This window comes from Syngnathus scovelli, chromosome 9 (genome assembly GCF_024217435.2).
Source record: "Syngnathus scovelli strain Florida chromosome 9, RoL_Ssco_1.2, whole genome shotgun sequence".
NCBI classification, from domain to species: domain Eukaryota; kingdom Metazoa; phylum Chordata; class Actinopteri; order Syngnathiformes; family Syngnathidae; genus Syngnathus; species Syngnathus scovelli.
In genome coordinates, this window is record NC_090855.1 from 8,179,898 (window position 1) to 8,203,361 (window position 23,464).

The window sequence follows — 23,464 nt, forward strand, 5'->3', positions numbered from 1 at the left end:
GTTTCTTCACTTGATCCTTGAGGCTCAAGCTTGATGACAATGGTCTGTGTTCAGTTAACCATGCTCAACATAAGGAAGATACACAATGATCACTTACTGTCCCATTTATAAAAAGATCGTTTTGAAACACTTGACCGAGGCCGATTCCAGCGCTGCTACGGACAAAAGAAGGGATGAGGACGAGTTATTCGAGGAACTGTAGTTAGTACTCACTTTGGGGTGCGCAATGAATCCGTGGAGCTCTGACTCCCTTGCATGCTCACTTAATCAAATCCATATTTCATCATGTCAAGTGAAGTGTGTGTGCATGTGTGAGGGGGGGTAATTTTTCCTCATGGGGATAACTTGTCTTTCTATTCGGCAACAATTATTTCCCTGAGTAAATTAGCACCTGAAATCTGTTGATAAGGTGGACCTATCAGACAAACCAAAGCAAATCTTAATATCTAAAAAAAAAAAAAAACCTTTGCTAAGCAATGCAAGCTGTGCGAGGAAATGACCTAGATGTCATTGTTTTAATCACTAAAGTCACAATTTTTTCTTTAAATGAATGAATAAAAGAACAAACGAATGAATATGAGAACACATCTCACTCACCAGGTAAATTTGTTCCAGGTTCTCTGACATGACAGCTTCCCTCTTCTCGTTCTCCTTCTTTTGGCGCTCCTATTTCCCCATAGTAGAGTGCAACAATCAGTTGCAAAATGCGGATAAACATGGGAAGTTGCTGATCCGTAATTGACAACTTCAGGCTATCCACCATGGTTTGGATCTGAGACATAGGAAAGACATAGGAAATATATAAATAAATATTTTTTTTAAAAAAAGGAGAATTTAGCTTTCTCAATTTCCTCAAAGTTCACAGGTGTCCACTGAGGTATGAATGGAAACAATTATATTTAATCTCTAGTGAAACCAAATTAGTTCTGATTATCTATAACATGAACTTTTAAGATTATAGGGCAGAGCCTATTTTTAATTGATGTCTTATTAGATTTCCTGCCATTGCAGCATGTGGCACAATGGGAGATCAAATCAACTTTTCCGAAATGGTGATGTTTATTTTTTGACTTACTTTAATTATAGCGGGGATCTTAGAATTGATGTTGTCGTAACTAAAATGAAGACGCGTTCGAAAGGAGCATTTGTACAGCAGTGGGTCTTGGTAGAACTCAATCTTGCCACTTGCATTCCGTTTGTCCAAGCACACAGTACAATCAGAAAAGTTGATCACTTTCCGAAGAACGAGTTCCGGGGCTGTAGAAAGAGCACAGTTACGAAATATTGATCTCAGAGCCAACTCTCTCATTCACACAAATTGTAAATGATTATCAAAACTGTCTGACATTGATAACACTAATTTAAACTAGCAGGAGAAACAACATATGGCAACATTTAGCTTGGAAAAAAAAAAAAAAGAAAAATGTTTGACTTAAATCTTACATGCATAATGATTTTGAACGGTGCATTACAGGTTTTTGTTCACCACAACAAATGTTGCCGTTCTTACCTGTGACATCCATGAAGGCCCTCTCCCACTCATCATCCACAGTGTAGCACTCGGCTGAAGTAATGTTGACGGACAACACAATGTCATCCTCAACGTATTTCAATATCAAGTTGTTCACCAAAACATCGACATTATTCACCACACGTCTGATGAGGCTCTGCACATAACCTAGAACACAAAACAAGCATATGATTAAAAAACATATAAAACACGCGAGCACAACACATGTTGGACAAGACAACCTTGCTCACAATTTCTAGTTCATTGCAAAATTATTTGAAGGGTTAAATACTACCTTTTTTTTCTGTGCCAACTAGTTCCATTAGGCTAGATGCATGATCTATGATCCCACAATATTTGTTTTCTTAAATTAGTGCCATTGTTTGTCGCATTTTTGTCTTTTAATTTTATTCAAATACACCCCCTGCAAAAAGTATTGGAACTCTAAGGCAAGTTCACTTTGTTAGAATTCGTTTTCAGTTTTACACATTTACACTGTATCATCTGTCGGTGTTTAGAGTTATAAACTGCATCGCTTACGGCCTGAATTACCGTAAAGGTTTGTGCAAGCAAAAAGGGGAATAAATTTGATTACACACACAGCCAGGATTGCACCTGTCAAAGAAATAGAGCTGGCTGATTTTGTGTCTTTAAATAGAGCATCTGAAAGGCAGGTCCAAAAAAAAGAAAAAACGTGATGTCATCGTACCACAGGCAAAATGAGAGGCAAGGTAATGAGAACTTTTCCCTTCATGTAAACATTTTTAAAAAGCCAACAAAAATGATCGTGACACATCATTTATTCAGCAACAGAGTTTTGGAGCTTCTGAATGATGTAAGGCCTTTCACATGAAGTCACATCAACTTTGGAAAAAGAACGGGCACCTACCTGGTTGCACTTCCATAGCCACACACTGCAGTTTATTAAATAACGCTTTGCTCATGATTTCTGGCTTCCCCAGAATTTTCACAGAGATTGATTTATTTTGCGTGGCTCAGTAATGTTTGTGTCATCCACTAACACTTTAAACTTCATTTTACACTTGTGGCACTATCCCAAATTTCCCATAGTAAAAGGCAAGGCTACCTTAAGTGCTTCAAATACTGCAAAAAGAATACTCCAAACCATCGAAGCGGTGCCGTCATTTATTTCTCCAATGTGCTGTTCAGCACAGTCACGGCATAGTAAAACATACTGTACAAACATCTTGAGTTTTCACTTTATTTCCAAAACCAAATGTTTATCTTCCTGTATTTTCATAAATACTCTAAAGAGTAACAGACCCAATAACGGAGCAGCACTAAATGATGCTCTTGATGAAATTAAATCAAATAAATTAGCAAGGTGTTCTGCTGTGCCTGACTGGACATGAAAAATTGCAAGTAGTGAGGCTGACATAAACACAACTTCAAATGCAACGCGTGTTTGTCACACAGGTGCCTGGCTTTGCAAGCATGTGCCTGCCAAGGTTTGTGTGTGTTCTGGCTTCTGCAGCATGTATGAGTGTGGCTGTGGTTCTGAGGTCGGTTAGAAAGCTGCTGTTGCATCAGCAGCATGGACATTAAACCAGCAATGTTATTTCCCTTTCTGGATCTAATTTGTCCACTGCTGGGATGTTTCACTTGTACTTATTCTTGCCTCACACAAAGACGCTCTATGAACTATCACACTCGTGTGACCTTCTGTAAACAATTGACATAGCCAGCACGTATCCTACAGCCAAAAACATAAGCTGTTCAAAAATGTTCACCCACGTCACAAAAGAGGAAAGAGTGGGCTTGTGGGAATGCAAAACATTTTGTGACTTTAATGTTCTACATGCAAGGCAAGTCTATCAACTCCAACCAACACAAACAACCCTATTAAATCTTGGATTTTTGTGAAAACAAATGTACTTTTTGACTCTCTTTTGGATTACCAATGAAGCAAGAAAACAAAACCTTGATTGGGTAATTGCAACAAAGTAATCACAGTATGTATTTTATAGACATATTTCATTCATTCCTTTTCTTCTAAGAGAGTGAAATAGATACCTCAAACCCAAAAATGCTTAGTATACTACTTGTCTAGTACAGAGGTAAGCTGTACATGTAAAAAGCGCATGGGTGGGATATTCGGTATCCTTAAGTAGCATTTGCCAGTAATACCAGAACAGCTGCCGTATTTATTCTCTTTGGAGAGGCCCCAGTACCACGACAGCAGTAGCGCTGGACCGTGGATTTATCTCAGGAGTGTGTTTGCACTGCAGCCCAGGCAAAGCTCAATCTCCTCCAATCACGCACATAATTACACAATCATGCATGCACAATTTTTGACACACTGAATAGAGGCACAACAAATGTGGAACATTTATGAGTGCCAGTATTTAAACAAATGCAATTCATAAGAACTGGAAAAGATCCTAACAAAATGGAAAATGATCATTCCTGACGGCAAATATTTGACTGAGACATATAATAAGTGTGATAATTAGGATCCTATGCCAGTGAAATTTAATATGCATCTTACCACAGAAGCACAGGTTGCAACAGAGTCCAAAAGTTTGCTTTTATTAATGCAAACAAGGTTTGGTATTCAATTTTAGGGAAAATTATAAATCAAACGATGAACAGGTCAAATATTTTGAATGGAATCGGACAATCCTCTGCATGTTCTGAACTTTTTTGTTGTTGTTTATTTTGTATTTTTCGGACAATAAATCACACTTTTTTTCCGTAGTTTAGCTGGTCTGCAAAGTCAGGTGCGACTTTTATATATTAAAATTAGATCTGGGACTAGCACCCACAATTCCCGTTTCCTAATCATGTTGACTTTTTGTCATGGTATTTGTTATTTTATGACGAATAAAGCTGTCATTCGCAGACAGTTGTTATCTACGCGTTATTGGATATAATCTGGCGATTAAGGGCTAGCGGCGATCGGGGTTAGCCTCAACCCGTAAGCTTTCAGACTGGTCTGCTAGCTTCAACTACCCATAACCGAGTACTACGTCATTGGAAACGCCAGCAGAAGAACTCCCTGTCTATATTCCAAACAATTGCAATTATCTTCCAAGTAGTTTTGCATTTTCTCAATGTATTTAATGTTTTTATTTTAACATCTGGACTAGTGGTATAAGAACCTGGTCTTTTTGTCCAAGTGCGGTTACCCAAAAGCTGTGTTCCAGGGCCAAATGGCAAGTGTTTCCGTTAGTCAGCACCTATATGGGAGCTTCACATCCCAAGTTAAATGCCAAGCACTGGATGGAGTTGTTCACTGCCACTACTACTGTACTGTAGTTGGTTGGCGCATTGATGAAAAAGTGTGGTGGGATTTTCTCTCCCTCACACCTACCTCAGAGCTCAGCTAAATGCAAGCCCAAGGGGAGAATCTGAGGTGAGGCACCTTGCTTTAACAGCTGGGGAGAGATATTATCTCATAACATCAGGCATGGAAATGGATCCTCCCCAGATACAACCAACTAGGACTGAATATAAGTTCATATATTCATGCACGCTGAGTTTCGTATAACTTGGGTGTTACACTGTGACCTACTCTGTAAGCTGAAAACCCCTTCTTTTCCGTTCTTCTTTCTTTCTTCTTCTACACCCCCAAAAAACCTTTTTCCAATTATTAAAAAAATTCAAAACAACATGAATTGTTCAATAGAAATGTATATACTTGTGAATTGATATAAAAGGCTAACAAGGCTTATTCAATGGTTCCCAACCAGGTGTACGTGTCATTAAAGCTCCAATGAGTGATGAAAAATAATTTTAATAATCTGCTATTCTGATGAGCATCAATTAATGAATTTGATGATTAAAAAAAAATCCAAAAACAGAATATTATTCTATTTTGACAGTGCAGAAAACACCCTGACATATATTATGATTCAGCTACCAGTGTGGTCTATAATGCGCAGCAGAGAGAGTCACTATATTTCACATACTAGGCTGGTATCTAGTTGACTGCAGGCCGCAAAGTACAAGCTACAATCATTTTTTGTGATTGGCAATGAAAGCCATTGTTCAACATGCCGATCACATACTTTTCTTCAAAAGCCGGCCAATCACTATCGGTGGATGATCACGATCGGTACACAATTTCATTGACCTACTTGTTTAAAAAATTTGCATTTCTTCAATGTAAGTGTATTTACTTATTACAGTATAATTTAGCAGACAATCACCCAAATGCGTCTCTTTTATTTTTTTATGTTATTTGTCATCTTTTCAAAACAAACATGAAAAGAAATTCTGTGCTTTGCATAACGAAGATAAACAAAACCAAAGCCTCCAAGAAACCGAACTGAACCAAAAAGTGACTTTAGTGGACCCTTACACCCCTAAGGAATAGGTGCCTAGTCTGTGTCCCTGTCCTCCCCCACAGCCTTCATTGGCAGTCATTCAAAAAGATGGAAGGCAGCGTAGCTATACTGGCCCCTGGGCCATCATTCACCTGGGGGTAGGTCTGGGTCACTGGGGGCAGCCTGTTGGAGTCGGCGGGGCTTGCCTACAGCCTTGGAACTCTCTGACATACTGCGACTCGTGGAGCTGGACTCACTATCATGGTCATCCTGAAGAAAGAAAGAAAAGAAAAAAAAAAGCTTATTTAAAAACGGACACTGACATAACTGAGTTGTGATAAAATAACAATTCTGTTCTGACCAATTATGTTATTATTCTGTCATTGTGTTCATTCGGCTTAAAGTAACAACAACAATCCCGGCAAATATGTGTAGTGTGAGATTCATTCAGCTGGTAGAAAGCAAGCAACACTGTTTTTGAGTGTTTCTTGAGGTCCCAAGCAGACATTACTCCCACTACAGGCTCTACAAACAAACAGTGAGCCTTGGATGAGTCGGGGTCTTTCCTCCGCAACACTATCCATCACCTCTGAATGAATGCAAGTCAGGAATGCATTCGCAACATGGAGGCATGTATTAGTACCGATAAGAAATTTATTTAAACAGCACCTTTCGAAACATTGCTGCAAGGTGCTTAGTATCATTGAGAACATGGAAAACATGAAGACAAAATAGATTTTTATATTTACTTTATATTACAGTACATTCATCACACTACATAGAACACTTGCACAAGGATGCAGGACGAGAAAGATTTGAAAGAGTGACTGGCAAGATCAACGGTCCTGTGAGCGATTTGGGAATTTCGTATCTTCCTCAAGGGCAACCCCATTGTGCTCAGGAAACATCCACGCTAAGCACATTGTTTTGCTTTTGGGGATGTTTTGTTATAGGTTGTCTAAAAAAGTATATTGTAATACATTTTTAACATTTAACAATTGTGGTTTAAAAAGATGGCAGTCATGAATATGTAAACTTGCCAATATGTGACACCATCAGAATCATATAACACAGAACACACAAGGATTATTATAGGCTAAACTCTCCAGACACAAAAGGTTGACTTAGAGATATACCTCATAATTTGATTCATGTAAACGTGCTGCAACAAGGTAGGGAGGATTAAAAAAATAATAATTATCTTGAAAAGGCTTAGGATAAAACATTTCAACAATTGTAAAATCTGAGATGTTGGGAAAAGCTTGGTGGGCTACGTGAGATAAGCACCGTGTATGAATTTGAAAGGTAACTGGAGCACTGTAACCGTTTAACAGCCAACCTAGGTGGTAAAATGGTCAACACAAAGAAAAGCCGCATTCACATGAGTGTATTTTTTTATGGAGGTCACTGTGGCCTTCTAAATCTGCCTTTATGCAAACAATGTAAGAAATTTTAAAATGCTACAGAAATTTGTTTGCGCTTGAAATTGAACGAGGGTGATGTACAGAAAAGTACAAATAAATAAATTTTAAAAACAAGTAAACAAGCACGAGCCAGGTTAAATTTTATGCAGTTGCAAATATTTACAACCAACAAAATCAACTAGCTGTTGAAGGTTTAAAAGTAGACTGGTTTTGACAACTCAAACTAAAAAAAGAGGATTGGGCGCAATTAACCACTCAATATCATTTCAGGCAGTAAACTATTCTCAAGAGGCTCAAAACACTTTTTTTTTTTTCTTAAATAATGTGGCCTCAGTGGCAGTCTGGCAAATGGATCACTCGAGGTTACCACACAAGGGCACTAAGTGAGGAACAAGGGCTGGAGGAACACAGGAAGCACATAATGGTGACTGAGGCTGGACAAGCACTGCCTGAAGCCAAGTCAGTTCAAATGTGAAACAAAATATTGTACAGAGAAAAAGCAAGGAGGCAAATAAGATGGATTTAGCTGTGAAAGTGGCATTGGGGAGGGGGGTTAAGTGGGCACCAGTTGAGGTTCAGGCCACAGGGAGGCCCCTGCAGACATATGGCTGAGTGAGAGACCCAGACGCAATGTTTTAAACATGTCTGAAGTGTTGACCCTCATCTGAGCCGCTTGAAAATTTGTTAAACCTTACTGCCAGCGCTGGTTATCAGAAAGATTGTCTTTATAGATAGTGTCATACGTTTCTTTGTATAAACATACAACCGGTGAGACAGAGGTTCTAGAAATATCTAACCTTTGTTGCCTCTCATCACATTTTGTATTACTACACAATATTTGCTACATTAGTACATTGTCTGCTGTTTGCTGCACTCTATGAAAGACCATAGCAGATATTTTTTTTATCTGTGGCTGCAAACCAAACTCCTTTTTTTTTTTTTTCTAATAACAGACTTCTTGGCCACAAACAGTACAATCAAATTGAGATTCAGACAACTTTATTAGTCATTTGCAGATTCCCGGCCTAAATGCATATTCAGTCACAACTAACACTTTAGCTCATAGAAAACTTGGAATTAGGCTATGAAGCAGGTTGCAATAAATAAATAAAGCAATAAGATAAAAGCAGTGTGCCGCAATAAAACCACACATATAAAACAACAAGTCACGGGATGAGTAAAAGAAAAGCAATTTAAAACGAAACCAGTCGGGACAAAGCAAACACTCTGACGGTTACTGTTGTTTTTCCACTGCGAGTCCCGAGCAAACTCATGCTGACATCAAAGTGGCAGGCCTGGGGATTGGAGGCCAAGCGGTTAAGGGCAAACGTCTTGGCATGATAAAATAAATGAAGGAAACCCAATAGGTCTTTATCAAAGACAGAACCCCGCCAACCACCCCGCTCACAACTGACATATAGAGGCCTCATCTTTCATGTCAGGGTCAACAAAACTATTGACCCTACTGTGTTTTAACAACTACATATTGTAGTGTTTTATATATATCTATACTCTATATATATATATATATATATATATATATATATATATATATATATATATATATACACACACACACACACACACACACACACACACACACACACACACACACACAGAAAGGTTTACAGGGAATTAGAACCGATCCCATCAGAATTTGTTACTGATTAAAAAAGTGATATTGATTTCAATTAAGGTGCATTAATGAACCAGCTAGCAACATGTAGTGTGTCAAAAAAAGGGTTTCATAAGTTTTTATCAGCAAATACGTACAACAATTTACATTTGGGTATACAAATGCGAAGTCAATTATTCAGTCATTTATAACGAGTGCAAAAAACACATAGTCAGTCAGATATCAAAGTATTTGAACTGCCTTGTATCTACGCTTGCTTAAACACTAACAACATACACTCAGAAAATGGTTTGCAGCTGGCTCAAAAAAAAAAAAAAAGACTGTGATTGTTTCAGTAATGTCGGTAATGTAATGTCAGTATGTGGACACTTTTTCTACACTTCTCTTGGGCCTTTTAGAGCAGCTTAACCCATTGACAACAAACCCACTGGAATGCAAGTGGAGTGAAACAGAGCTCATCGCATTTGAATCAAATTACACTTTTTTAATGTTCCTTGGCTTCAAACTCATCGGTAAGATTAACCCCCACAAAAAAGCCACTAATGGGTTTTTAATGAAACCGTTACGAAGTCTGATAGTCATTATAAAACAATTAAAGAGATGTGTTTAATTTGCTCGTTCGTACATATTTGGGAAAAGAAAGACCACTGTCAGCTAAAGTGGTAAAGAAACATTAGTTTATTTTCTGTCCATGGGGTATTAAAAAAACAAGGGCTTTAGAAGAGACTTACGATTCATTTTTTATAATTTAAAACAGTTGTCAGGTGTCAACTACCCCAATGAATAAAAATTCTAGCACAATGAACAGCCCCTAGTTTGTGTCTTGTTGAAATTAGGCTGTTGTTTGGGGTCCAAGTGAGCCAATGTTAACTTGGCCCCATATACTTCTGAGCCAATGATGAGTGTGGACTTTATGGGTGGGGCTGCATGTTTAGCCCTAAGTCAAAAGAGACAGGGCAGCAAAGTATTTTCCGACTCAGCATTTCCTCACCAAGGTACTGACTTGGAGTCTAAAATATTCCCAGTGGCTAGCTCAGAGCGCCAGTCTAACAAATAAGCAGTTGACAAAAGACTGTTTGGTAAAATATTGAATTTGATGGTTGGACAGGGTTGGGGAGCCGACGATTACAAATACAAGGCGTTAAAAAGTATGTCTCATCGTATCTCCCATTTCAAATCATTCATCTTCCCAACCGCTCATCCTCAGGAGGATACCATCTCAAATTCAAACATAATTTCCCTTGTTCAAGACAAAATAGGTAACCAAGGAATAAACGATGGAAATTATTGTGAAGAGGCCAACAAGTCAACAAGTGAGAGAAAGTGAAAGGGAGCAATAGAAGGAGACTCGATAGAAATAAAACAGGAGATTTTTTTCCAGATTTAGATCTAAGGAGTTCTGGTCCGTCAGATGTCTCCATCAACTAACCACAAGGCCGGGCTGAGCATGAGAGGCATGCCGCTTGCGCCAGCACTACCACCCCTTAATGCTGATTACTGCAATGTGTTATATACAGTAGTACTGTATAACACTCCATACGGACCCTTGACATATACACAGACACATACATCTTTGTCAAATCAACCACAACCCGCAATAGGAAATTCCAAAATGTCGGGCAACTTGATTTCTAATCCAAATAACAACAAAGTTCCATACCACGTGTAAATCAAACACGTACTTTGCCCAATCAAAGGAAATCCAAAATATTTATGACTAACACTATATACGACCGTATATTCACAACAGTGGTGGTCGCTCTTTCTTGCATTGGGTCATTATTGTATACACTGCTTTAGGAACATAATAAAAGGCATAAGCATCTCTTGAGCAACACATCGAGCGCCAAGAACAATACAAGCAGTGGCCGAGGTTACTTTGACAGCTTAATTGCACATGTGAGGTACAGCTGGAAGGCAGGCACGGCGAAGTCCTAAGTGTTCTTGGAGAATTTGAAAGTTCTAAACCCAGCAAATCAAACAGAAAGAAATGGGGGAAGACTTTTCATCCGAGCTGATAAACATCAATGCCAAATTGCTGGAGGATTCAGCATGCGACTGGGATGGTTAAGGCGCCACGTTCGCATAGCTTTCACACACCGGGTTCTAATACAACGGACGCATTGTTAAAAGTATTGAATTGACTTCACAAACGGAAAACTGTCATACTTGGTAAACAGAACATTTCAATTGTGTCCTTGAAACATGTTAAACCAGTCATTGTTCAACGTGGCTAAGTGTCTTACAAGTAACTTTTTATAGGGCTTTAAAAAGCATTTCAACATATTTGAAAAGAACCTGTTGTAAGTCCAGAGAAGGCAACCTGAATTCAAAATTCTCCATATGTGCATGGGCCTGGCAAGCAAGTAATCGGCTCCACTGAGGAATTGCTACAGTCCGGAAGGGCTGAAAGCAAGGATTAAGCAGAGCAGTGGCAGCATCCTGTCCAGAGTGTATTGATCACCACTTGACTCAATGGATAGAAGAAGAAGCCGCAGGCTTTAATTTTTTTCCTCTGGCTTGCTTTCCTGTGTCTGAGGAGCAACAGTAACATCATCCCACCAGGAACCCAAAACTTCATTAAACCTCAAAGACAAGACAAAGCAGTGTTGCACCAGAATTAGCTGACTCAAAGGTAATGGCGGCTAAGTATGAGAAAGACGTGCCGCCTTGCATTCATGACTGACAACATATGCTTTAAATCTGCGTGGAATGCCAACCTGCTCCAAGCATTGGCTCACTCTGGAGTTGTTACAACTTAAATCAGGGAGAAACTGATAAAGCACAATTGATTATGTTTTCTAAACTGTTACATTCCTGGCAAAAATCATTTGTTTAATTTGAACTCTTTCCAAGTCAAACAATAAGTGACAGAACTATGAGCATCATTACAACATTAAATTCAAGGTTAAATAAAGGTGATATTATTCTCAAAGGCAGTCTTGTGCAAACCCTCCACATTTGTTTTTATTCCATTTTGGCATGCCGAAACAAAAACACAAAAACTGTCCGTCAGTCTGTCTCTCCGTTCGTCTGTGTCTATCTATTTAATCACAAGAGGTTGAATTATAGGAAAGCTTCAAAGCTCCGTGTTCTCAGCTTCTGACTCCTCTTCCCTGAAGACAAAGCCGAGCTTAACTGATGCTCAGATGGATTTATAGTGCAATCTCTGCAAGCCATTTGTTGCCTGAAAGCAGGAGAATCAAAGACTAGATTTCCGGATGGTAACAGGACAGAGATTAACCAGTTTTTGCTCTCTGATTGCAAACTCCCACAGGCTGTTTTCTTCTCCTTGTTTCACTTTGTCCTTTGTCTTTTATGCTCCTTGTAAGTGGAGATTTACAAGCACAAATAGTCTTGGTCCTGTTCTGTCTCGGAAGATGGGTACTTAAAGTGGCAGACGAAAAAACTGTTTTTCAATTGTGCCATTGGCATTTTGGCGATCATTGCACTTCCAAAAACAAAAGATTAAATATATATGGGGGACAAAAAGGGAGAAAAAAATATAATTCACAAATGACCAAAACAGACCCAAATGTAGTAGAATGGATGGGAGCAAAGTAAAATCATGAATGGAAAAAAACATTTAGATACAAACTTACCTGACCCTGAAAAATTTGTAAGTTCAGTAGATCAGTTGAAAAGCACCTCCTAGGGTGTTAAGGAAGCATACTCCAATCTCTCCAACAGTCACATTCAATTTCTACATTTTTGGTCTGCAGTATTTACCTATTTTATTTTTGTTCTATTTTGAGTCAAAGGAATTTAAGAGGTGGATCTCGGAATCACATCATTGGCAATTACACTAGATGGATACTATCTCTTATTTATAAAGCTTAAAACACTTTGGAAGGAATTCAACTGAAGAAAAGGTTCTGTAATACCAAGAGCATGTTTAGAGACACCTCCCCTAATCGTCCTGAAGCAGTGCATCAATCAGAGTCTCAACAGCAGTGGCAAATGCACTCAGCAGTGCTAAAACTCCCACATGAGGCAAAGACAGAGCCAAAACCGGAAAAGAGTTACTCAGCAAAGCCTTATCTGTCTTGTAAAGAAATATAGATTGCTTGGGAGTGTTATCACCCACTGTAACCACTGTCAAGCCAGAATCTCTGCTGATAGCGCCTCATCTTCTAATATCTGGAGAAGTTTCCCAAGCTGTCGAGAAAAATAAAAAAGTGCCAGTATATTTGCTGCGCCTCCATTCAATAAGATCATTTTTGGACTGTGAGCTAAATACAAACACAACAAAAAGACTCAAGTAAATATCAGAAAGCTATACATTAAAAGCGAAACATTGCTAAGACTGACCCGCTTCCCAAAGAGGTTTATTATTGTCCATAATGGTACAAACCGTAAACATAACCCAAACTTTGATTACAGATTATTTTTGGAAAAAAATGTACTAGCCATATCTAACTTGCATGGATGGCAATTGTTTGACTTGGCCTTTCATCAAAAATAAAGGAAAATATGAGAAGTCAAAATTGTTAGAACTAAATAAAATGAATGAATGACAGACTGACCGACCGACCGACCGACCGACCGACCGACCGACCGAACGAACGAACGAACGAACGAACGAACGAACGAACGAACGAACGAACGAATGAATGAATGAATGAATGAATGAATGAACGAATGAATGAATTTGATCTTGAACTGGCTGCTCCTCCCATATATTTATACAGTAAATTCTGAAACACCTTGTTTTTGCCAGACCTTTTAGCATCTGCCGTTGCTTTTGACATCATATGTTTTGTTCAACAATTGTTATATTTGTCGACTTTTGATGATGTATAGATCGGTTGAAAGCCACCTGAGAATCGAGACTGCATCCAGACTCCCAAAAGATACATATCCCATTTACCATATTTTCCGGAGCATTAGGCGCACTTACAAACTTAAAATTTACTCAAAAAAAACACAGTGCGCCTTATAATGCAGAGCGCGCCTTGTATATGGATCAATTGATTAATTTGTTGATCCATACTGGTTGTACACAGCACTCTGCCCTTGTGTTTGAGTATGTTTTAGTATGACTAGTAAATAACAAGGTCGCATCGCTTCCCAGCATTATTGCAACCGTGGTCAGGGGGCGTCACTGAATAGCTGTTGTACCCGCGAGGCTCTTTCATTTCAAAATAAGCTGTTCCATTAATGTTTTCGAGTACGTTTACGGTTCAATATGCAATGGAATCATAAATAAGCAGCACCAATGTGTTAAATCGGTCTTTAGTTGGTTACGATCTCTTTTATGGGAAAGAGTTTGTAAAACGTGATTGTTTACACTTTGCTGAGGCTTATGGGAGTCTGCGAGCTGAGACTCATGGGAGTTTGCGGGTGGCTAATGATAGCTGCTATACGCACGAGGCTCTTTCATTTGAAAATAGGCTGCTCCATTAATGTTTCGAGTAAATTTACGGATCGATATGGAAGGAAAACATAAGAAAGCAGTACCAATGTGTTGGATCGAACTTTAGTCAGTTCCGATCACTTTTATAGGAGATAGTTTGAGGAACGCGATTGTTTACTGAGGACTCATTGGCTAGTGGATGCATACCGCAACCCTAGTCATCCTCAGTTTGATGCAGTATAGCTTCTATTTTATGCGCCTTTTAATCCAGTGCGCCCTATATATGAAATAATTTCTAAAATAAAAAATTCAATGAGGCTGCGCCTTATAATCCAGTGCGCCTAATGGTGCGAAAAATACGGTACTGTATATCCACATATACAAAAGTGGCCTTGGTCGGATATGAAAAATTATACATTTCACATTGGACTGATTTGTTTACTGTAATTGGGGTCTCTGCAAATTTTAGGCAATTTTGCAACCATTTTTTATCTTTTTGAGGCCCCTCATTTAGTAAATACAGTATGACCAACAGGGGTGGTTGATCAATAAAAAAGATGCAGAATGTTGAGAGATTTTTAAGATACTTTTTGTTGCATAGCCACCAGGGTGTAAATGTGCGTATACAGTATACTCTAATAAAGAACCTGTAACAGACAAAACTGGAATACAATATTCTAATTTGGCATATGGAGAAAGCAATTGTCCGAATAAGGCTCAGAATGTGCTGTACATCGAAAGAATAAGAGTCTTGCTCATAATACAAACAAACCTGGTTTCCATCCCTCAGCTTTAGAATGCACTCCATGGTGTTGATGGTGATGACAACAGGCTCAGAACCCAGCTTGGTCCAGGGAACATGAATACGCAGCTCATGGATATGACCGCTCATGAATGTAAAAGGAAGCTTCAATTCCTATAAATGACAAATACAGTAGATTTGTAAAAACTACGGATGGGTGAAATTATCGATTTATCGATACATTTCAATAGTTCCTCTTACAATTCAATATCAGAAAATCCACTGAATTGAGTCACCTCCTAGTCAGTGGAGGATACTTTGCGTGTGATTCATGTTGTGTGGACGGACGCAGTGTTCAACCAAACAACATGGCAACAAAAGCAAAGGGTAGCTGCCTGACAGTACAGTGTCATGAAAAACTAACGTCCGAGAGCAGAGAAATTGATGTGCTTTTTCACAATTTTGAATCCTAATTTTATTTTGTTAGCATTGAAATTTACAAGGATTATTAACAATATTCTTTATGGTGTATTGAATTTACAACACATCTTTATTTTCATTTTAATGAAGTACCTACCAATCCAATACATGTAGCCTTTGGAATGAAAATAGGCTCAAGACAGCAGAGGTCACGTACTACAAAAAGTACCTGTTCGAGCACATCCAGCTTCAGGTCTAACTTGCTGAGCACGACATCCCCGCCCCAGAGAGACAGCTGCAGGTCAGATGGCTTCAGATTCTTTATGTATTTGTTCACATAGCTCATCAGGAGCGGTGTGACATAGGACTCCAACATCTTGTCCCTCCTCTGTAAACCAATTGTTAAAGAAAGGACAACATTGTTATTTAAAGCAATATTACTTTTAAATCTCATGTGTTTTTATTGCAAAGGCCTGATGATTACTCACCAACTGATACACAAATCCTTTCTGTTTTTACTACAAACGCCAGCTGATGACAACTACTCACATACACAAAATAGCCATCATGTTTGTATGGAGGTTTTGATCAATGTCACTGCTGTTCTATCAAGGGGGAGTTATATTATTGTAACAAAACGGTTGCAATATAGTACCTATAGGAACTAAATGACTTAAAAGTTGCAGTTGTGTGTACTGTGTAAACATAAGTGCAGAGACTTCAGGGGCATGCATGACAGCATAGACAAATCAAGGGCGGAATGTGCAGAGAAGACTCTTTTGCAAAGGTTGGTGTCACTACTTATTTGACCATAGTCAATGCATGAACTCGACAATTTAGTACTAGTGTCAACCTTTTAGCTAACCTGCCTTCACTTTTGCACATGCGACTGGAGTGAAGCAGATACACACACTGTAATCGAGATCGCGTTTTAAATTTGCACGCAAACACATGTGCATTTGTTCCAAAATGGTGCAGTAGGGTCTGACAGAAAACTTACTTTTATGTGATTTGCCTAGCTTTGAACTGTCATCACTGGAAGTGACCAACGCCGCTATTGCGAAGCAGAGTAGCTATGCTAACCCTTAAAAGAAGTAATCTAACTTCGTTCCGGGCAGACACGCATTATAACAAAAAAAACATGATTTCGCGTGATCCTATCTTGGATTCTCTGGTTATTCTATTTGCACTGAAAATTACGATTGCATTGCAATATCAAACGCTAGCTGCAGCTCTCAGACACTACGGAGTCAACGTCATCAGTAAACACGATTACGACTTCCGCATGGGTGGTGTTGCCTTTAAGTCTGCTGGTAAAAGTGAGTTTCTGGTTCTTTACTCACGACTGGAGTCACGGAGTGAGTCGAATAAATACACTGTATTGTATGTGTAATCATGAATTGTATGTATGTATGTCTAATCAATTATTTACAACTGAATATTTTGTAATCCACCCCAAAAAAAAAATATTTGGGAAGTCGGAGTCACTTAGCCAAGCAACCGGTTTTGTGCATTTAAATCTAATTGGGGTTTCAAAACTTTCGCAATAAAACTGAATATTCAAGAAGGGAGGCGTAATCTGACCCATCTGGTAGATTTAAACTTTACACTTTGGCCTTATTTGAAGCATACATCTCCCAAACGAGGGAGGGGAGAAAGGACGTCATGCACACAGAATATGCGCATCTCTATGCAGCTATATTTCTTAATACTGTATTATTTTTACATGCATAATTGTACCATCATTCATTTCGATGCATTGGTCAGTTTTTTTCGTCATTTATGTTTTGCGCACTTTCTTTGCGTGTGTGCATAGTTTCAGATGGTCGGTGGATTAATAGATGCAAGTTTACAGAATGCCAACTAATGACAGAAACCAAATTTAGAATTATTATTGCTGGCACAACTCCGAATCTGCAGTGATTCTCTGTACTTTGAGGTCGTGAATAAGCACTTCCATTTTACATAAACTGGAAAATGACTGGAGAAAATGAGTCAATATCTCAAATTTAAGATTTGTGATTTTCTTTTTGTTTTCCTTGTGGGTTTATTTTCGGTCTTTATGTGTAGACTGGAAGAGGTGGCCATGAAACTATGCAGAGCAAGTCTGGAATAGTGGTTATTGCAAATTTACTCCAAACTTAAAGACATGTTCAGTCTCTAGTTTACTTGCATTAATACATCCAGGCAATACTATTAATGTATTCATTTATTTTCATCACAAAACCTTGTGAATCAAGTTTTATTATGGCATTGCCAATGAGCAATTTGAATTATCTGAGAGGTTGTATCAAAAATCATGAACTGCTCAAACGGACATCTGTGAAGTTTAGTGAGCTGTCTGAATGACAACTGCATGTTGGCCAACATTATTGAAAATGTCTGATGTTGACCAGGAAGCATTACTGGATAACAATTTAACCATAAAAGTATGCAAAGTCACTGCCATATGTGACAATTAAATGATGTACATATTTAAAATCAACCATTTACTTTTGCTATTTTGCTTTCAGGTATTTGTCAATCTTGACCTATGTAGACAAAGAGGTGATCAACTTGAAACCACAACGTGATTCATCAAATAATAATACTAACATTATTATTATTATTATTATTATTATTATTATTATTATTATTCCTATTATTGTTATTATTATTATTATTATTATTATTGTTATTATAATTATTATTATTTTTATTTTCGTTATTATTACTTTCAGTAAATTTCATTATTTTATCAGAATACCGTTTTTATGTTTGCTCTAAACACGACAGCGAGAAACGCGAGCCCTTCTGTGTATCTAGTTTGTCAGATGTCCAGCCAGAGCAAAATGACCAAATGTTGCCCTCTGAATGATTTCATCTTGACACGAAACATTGTCATTTCTAGAAACAAGTAATATTCCAACGTTAGTGCTTTTTGTATTATTATTATTATTATTATTATTATTATTATTATTATTATTATTATTAAACAATAAAAATGCATATAAAGGTACGGCATTGCTGGAGATTTTACACTTGCCAAATAGTCACCTACTCGCAGTCAACGTCTAGTGGATTTCCAGTTATGGGCCCTTGTTAATCCAGCCCATCAAAAACTAAATTAAAAACAGAAAAAAAACTTCTGTTTTAATTTTTTTATTTTTTTGTTGTTGGTGTTTTTGGAGGGTCTATAGAACCGTTAAACTGAAATATAACATTCAAGCAACTGTACACAATTAGATGTTTTATGTGGCTATTGTGGTTGCACACATCAAGCCTGAAAGTCAATTAAAGAAAGATGCATGGAGGATCTTATAAAAATTATTGTGTTGTGTCGTTTGTCAGATCCGACGGTGTTGGGGGTTAATATTTAAGATCAAAAGCTGGATTCTATTAAACCCATTCTACAACTATATGAACTTTGGCGCACTCACAAGTACCCATGACCTAGATGTTTTTTTTTTTTTATCTTATTTTAATAAAATATAAATAAATAAACCTAGCTGACGTTAATTTATCTCCAAAACTTTTTTTTCATGCATTAAATGCCGCTCTTGCGGTGTTTTTCAAATTCACGTGACGCAAAAATTGCGGTCACGGTGATGACGTAATTATTTAGTTAATTAAGCTGTCTCCAGCCTGCTCCGTAGTATTCAAAAATATATAATGATCGACTGCTGTATACTGACGCATATGCGTTCCATTACTCGGCAGGTCAGTAACATGATCATCTGTAATTTCGATCAAAAATATGATGGCTTGATCATGCTATGTTACACTTCTGAAGTATTAATATGGTCATAACGAGCTGATTTTTCCTCATAAATGAACCAAGGGCTTTTTTTAGTGTTAAATGCCTGTCTGTTGAGCGATATCTGCTTGCTTCTACTCCACCCGCTGTGGAACACTATAAACTCTCTGCGGCGGGAGTTGTAAACATATAGCACCAATAAATTAAAAAAAACGTTGGTTCATGTGAGGCATATAAAAATAAAAGCACACAGATATATGTAATGGAAATATTTATTTCTAAAATACAATTCAATTTTTTTAAAACAACTTTGTCATTTGAATGCCAGAAAATACATTTTTATGTACATGGTCTTGATATTTACATGGTGTTGTCCAACATGCTGCGCAATCGATTCATGCGCGATTTGCAATATCCGCGTTTGGATCTTGTCTATGCATTGTAAAAAAAAAATGCTGACTCCTCTTCTCGTGTCCATTTCATCCCCCCCGTTTATTTTGTTTATTTCTGTCCTGACCTAGAAGTCCTGGTGTGGGCTGTGTGTCAAACTGTGCCGTCGCAAGTCACAGTTGCGCCGAAACACCTTTCCGCAGCGGCAACAGCTGTAGGGCTTGATGTCTGTATGGGTGAGAAGGTGAGTTTTCAGGTTACTTCTTTGATTAAAGGTTCTTCCGCATGTGGGGCATTTGTGGGGAGACTCCTGTTTAGATTTAAAGCAAGCAAAGGATTATTCCTTTCAATTATATCGAACTGTGATCATGAATATCTTTCCATTGTGCTAACTCTTTTGCAACGTTTACATGATTGACCGCAACCGACTTTTTAACATCCCCACGCATGCAGTTGTTCGTGCGTCACATGTGAATTAGCCTATCATGATCGTAAACTAGCTGCATGTAAATATGTTTGTGATATTGCCGTCTCACCTGCATGTGCAAGGTTTTATGGACTGCTAGAGTTCGGGACTGGCAAAATCCTTTCCCGCACTCTTGACATTTGAATGGCTTTTCCTTGGAGTGGATGTATCTGTAAAACAGAAATAATTATATGCGCAAGAAAGCAACATTTTGACCGCACATTCATAAAAATTTAATACGGTGGCCATTCATCATTTGCAAAAGTCTAATTGTGGGCGCTTGACGGAGCTTTGGAGACAGCATGCCTTATGTCACAATCGCTGACGTTATGCGTCATGTCATTGTTATTACGGGATAGTAAAGCGGGGGTTATACGTGTATATATATATATATATAGTAACCTACCTGTGATCTCTGAGGTGGTCCTGTCTTCTGAATGCCTTGTGGCAAATGTCACAGGTGTAGGGTCGCTCGTCCGTGTGGGTCCTTTCGTGGATGAGGAGGTTGTAGGACTTGGTGAAATGCCTACCGCAGAACTTGCAAATAAATTCCTTTTTAGTCTTGGACGGGAGCCTGCCCCTTGTGGGTTTTCTGTCCGGGGACAGCTTGTTCAGCTCGGTTATGGTTCCCCCGAGTCCCGACGCCAGCTTGGCCAAATCCGCAGCCTTCGGCGGGTCCTCCTGCGTTGCGGCCAGGGCCAGATTGGCGAAGTCGAACCTCGGCCTGTCCTTGCGCAGCGATGGCACGCCGTGCATGACCGAGGCTTGTTTTGGATGGAAGAGCTGCGCGGCGGCGGTGAAGGGCAAAGCCGGGAATGGAATCCTGGGGTCCATCAAGCCCTGGGCGGCTGCCATTTCTGTTATAGTCGATCTCAGTCCTTGGATGTGCGGGTAGCCAAGAGTCCAGTGGTTCATGTGCATGGTGTGCACCGCGCTAAGGCCGTATAGTCCCTGCAGCTGGTCGGCCGGGAACGTGTTGACGGCCTGCAGGAAGGAGTAGTTAGTGAGCTGCAGGGGCGGGTGCAGGGGGATCGGAGCGTGCAGAGCTTTGCTCCCCATTGCGGCTCACACTTGCGGAGCGAGAGGGACACGCCGACAACCCCTTGGAAAAGAGAGAACACGTTCACTGTTAGTTGTGTGCGCACAACAGACAATTAATGCTGCTGCAAGAGGAGGCATATTCGTAATTTAGTCCAGTCTTACAATGGGAATAAATGGTAAGCAAGCAATATACTTTCCTCCAATTTAACACACCGAAGCGGGAGTCAGAGCAGAGCGCGCGGAGACTTTTCATAATATTTTCACTTTTATAATAAATGCTCTCAAAAAAGTATCACTATATGAAGTGATTATTATGGAGTTAAACATAAATGAACATGTAGTCTATGTATTCATTTCTTTGAATAAAGCGCACGCTAAACGCAAGCGGTTTCCCATTTCAAATCATGGGACCATATGTTAAAATTAAACGTGATTTATTAACATTATTTGAGGACATATGAGCCATGTTGAAACATATTAAAACGTTTGATATAGTTATTATAAAGTGGATAGTCTTGTGTTACATTGCTGAAAAGCACGTCTTGTTTATTTAATTGTTTAATAGTTTTTGGGAGCAACTTATTTCTGTTCCCTCGTTTTAACTTCAAGACATTGAGCTACTTTTTCATTAATTTAAAAAAAATAAGACAAATCAAGTGAGCTGCCAACAGTAAATGAACTAAATTGTTTCATTTGTAGTCCATTTCAGCACCGAGAAGAGCGAGAGCTTGATTACTTCACGATGAAAATTATCCTTAATAGCAGAGAAGCAAAACAAGAAAAAGAACTTCTTTTTCGCTTGAAGAGACTCGTGTTTTGTTTCGAATAATAGTTGTAATCTATTGAAATAAAACGCAAATTAAATTAAATATTCCTACAATGGGAAACAGTTAAAACGTACAACTTGTAAGCACGATGATTACGTGTTCACATGATGATGAAAAGGCCTGGGTAATTTCACAGATGTTTGAATTCACTTTCACAGAATTGCTCTTTTGGCCTCATCATGGGTCTCCCCGCTCAGACAGGATGGGGTTAAACATAATGTTGCACAGGTGCAGTTTAAGTCACCATACAGGCACTTGTTCCTCTGCCATAGCTTACTTACTACTTTGATCAACAAGTTCAACCCAACCTTTGGACTGCATTTACACTTTGAGTTTGCCTGAGCGCATGCATGCATGCCCGTGTTCAGTGCGTTCATTTTTCCGGACGCTTAAAAAAGTTTACATTGCGCGTATTTTTGTGTGTGTGTGTGCATTAAACAAAACAAAAAAAATAAAAATAAAAATAAAAAGTGAAATTTCACCTACAGATTGCTGAACAAGGAGCGTTAATCACGATCGATTGATTAAGTTTATGCAGAGATGACAAGAGCTGCTGCTGCTGGTAGTGCTGCTGCAGGCTCGCTGCTTAATCGCGCATTCATCAGAAGTATTTAAAGTGACAGAAAAGTTACAAAACAAGTGCACTTTGAGTGACGCGTGTCAGAATGTAGCCTTCCAAACACATTCTTACCCCCAATAAATAGCTGTCAGAATCCTACGGTATGCCAATAATCCACAGTAACTACAGAAGCTGCCGGCTCCAGTACAGCGCCACTAGAAGTTTTCCAAGTTCCAAGTCCATGGAACTTTCACAGCCATGCAGCCAAGTGCGGTGCCTCGGACCTGTGCACACTCATGAAGTGTGATCAGTGGGTCTGGAAGACAGGCAGCAGCACCGTGGGAGTCCCGTTCGCAGCTCAGGCTGCAAGTGTGCGTAATGCGCACCGATTCTTCACTTTTTAGGGCTCCTGCATGGGCTCACTCTGCCCGCCTCCGGCACGCCCCCTCCTTCTCTATCATTAATTCCAATGTTCCTCCTCTGTTTATTTGTGTTTGGATAGCAACTAGAGCCCCACAGCTGAGAGAAGCACCCTTTTAAGCTCTATTTTACCTCACTTTAATACACCTTATAGACATAGAAGAGAACTCATGCTTTTGAAGACATAAAGTACTTGAGAGTCTGATTGTACCCCGAGTCCACGATACTTGCTTTTGGATATGTGACTACCTTGCAAGATTTTCTTTAAACCATTTACAGTGCATGCTGCAAGCTGAGCACAATAAATCATTTCTGTCATTTGGGTAAGAATAAAATATTTCAAAGGCTACTGATGAAGCTATTGATATTATTGTATAGAAATATATATTCAAGTGCTAATAATGTGCTTAACGCGATGACATTCGTTATTCATGTAGCTTTTTTTACGATACACAAAATGCAATTTGTTTGAAATTGAGATGTTTTCTATTTTTGTTATTCACAACGAATACGTAAAAGCATATTATGCACAATTCAATCAATATTACAATTCATGAGCAAGCGACATGACCAAATATTATTAAGTAGATGTGTACGTCCTGCTAATCCATAAGAAGAATTGTATATCTGTAAGTGCCATTATTCAAT

General features: G+C 38.8%; 2 protein-coding genes across 8 annotated transcripts in view; both read right to left on the reverse strand.

Annotated features, from left to right (window-relative positions):
* The window catches only part of LOC125974911 (intermembrane lipid transfer protein VPS13B), a 212,407-nt gene extending 195,759 nt beyond the window's left edge, over window positions 1-16,648 (reverse strand). For 5 of the 6 annotated variants that reach the window (XR_007483786.1, XM_049729841.2, XM_049729843.2 and 2 more), the window contains exons 1-7: window positions 16,378-16,648; window positions 15,607-15,765; window positions 14,988-15,131; window positions 5,952-6,069; window positions 1,511-1,678; window positions 1,076-1,257; window positions 598-772 (exon numbers count right to left, since the gene is read on the reverse strand). Coding sequence is in view for 5 of the 6 variants with exons in the window: in XM_049729841.2 (XP_049585798.1) it covers window positions 598-772; window positions 1,076-1,257; window positions 1,511-1,678; window positions 5,952-6,069; window positions 14,988-15,131; window positions 15,607-15,753 (934 nt within the window). In the remaining variant the exon portion in view is untranslated. Of the gene's footprint in view, window positions 1-597; window positions 773-1,075; window positions 1,258-1,510; window positions 1,679-5,951; window positions 6,070-14,987; window positions 15,132-15,606; window positions 15,766-15,865; window positions 15,919-16,377 lie in introns of all 6 variants that reach the window. The other variant, XM_049729842.2, reaches the window with a different exon arrangement.
* Window positions 16,649-19,369: 2,721 nt separating this feature from the next.
* osr2 (odd-skipped related transciption factor 2) lies at window positions 19,370-22,787 on the reverse strand. 2 transcript variants are annotated; one of them, XM_049729879.2, is made up of 4 exons: window positions 22,529-22,787; window positions 20,376-21,071; window positions 20,040-20,139; window positions 19,370-19,813 (listed from the first exon to the last, which is right to left on the reverse strand). In XM_049729879.2, exons 2-4 carry the CDS (start codon window positions 21,026-21,028, stop codon window positions 19,631-19,633), a joined length of 936 nt encoding a protein of 311 aa, XP_049585836.1. In that variant the 5' UTR covers window positions 21,029-21,071; window positions 22,529-22,787; the 3' UTR covers window positions 19,370-19,630. The 2 variants fall into 2 exon arrangements, with proteins under 2 accessions (XP_049585836.1, XP_049585837.1); XM_049729880.1 differs by having other exon boundaries at window positions 19,370-19,731; window positions 22,529-22,784.
* Between the last annotated feature and the right edge of the window lie 677 nt (window positions 22,788-23,464).

What these genes read in the sequence shown, in the direction of transcription:
- osr2 (XM_049729879.2), bottom strand. Translation starts at nt 21,028, where the DNA reads ATGGGGAGCAAAGCTCTGCACGCTCCGATCCCCCTGCACCCGCCCCTG. An exon ending in GACCACCTCAGAGATCACAG is followed by an intron (nt 20,140 to 20,375) that starts GTAGGTTACTAT and finishes TCTGTTTTACAG; the next exon opens with ATACATCCACTCCAAGGAAA. An exon ending in ATAAAACCTTGCACATGCAG is followed by an intron (nt 19,814 to 20,039) that starts GTGAGACGGCAA and finishes AAATCTAAACAG; the next exon opens with GAGTCTCCCCACAAATGCCC.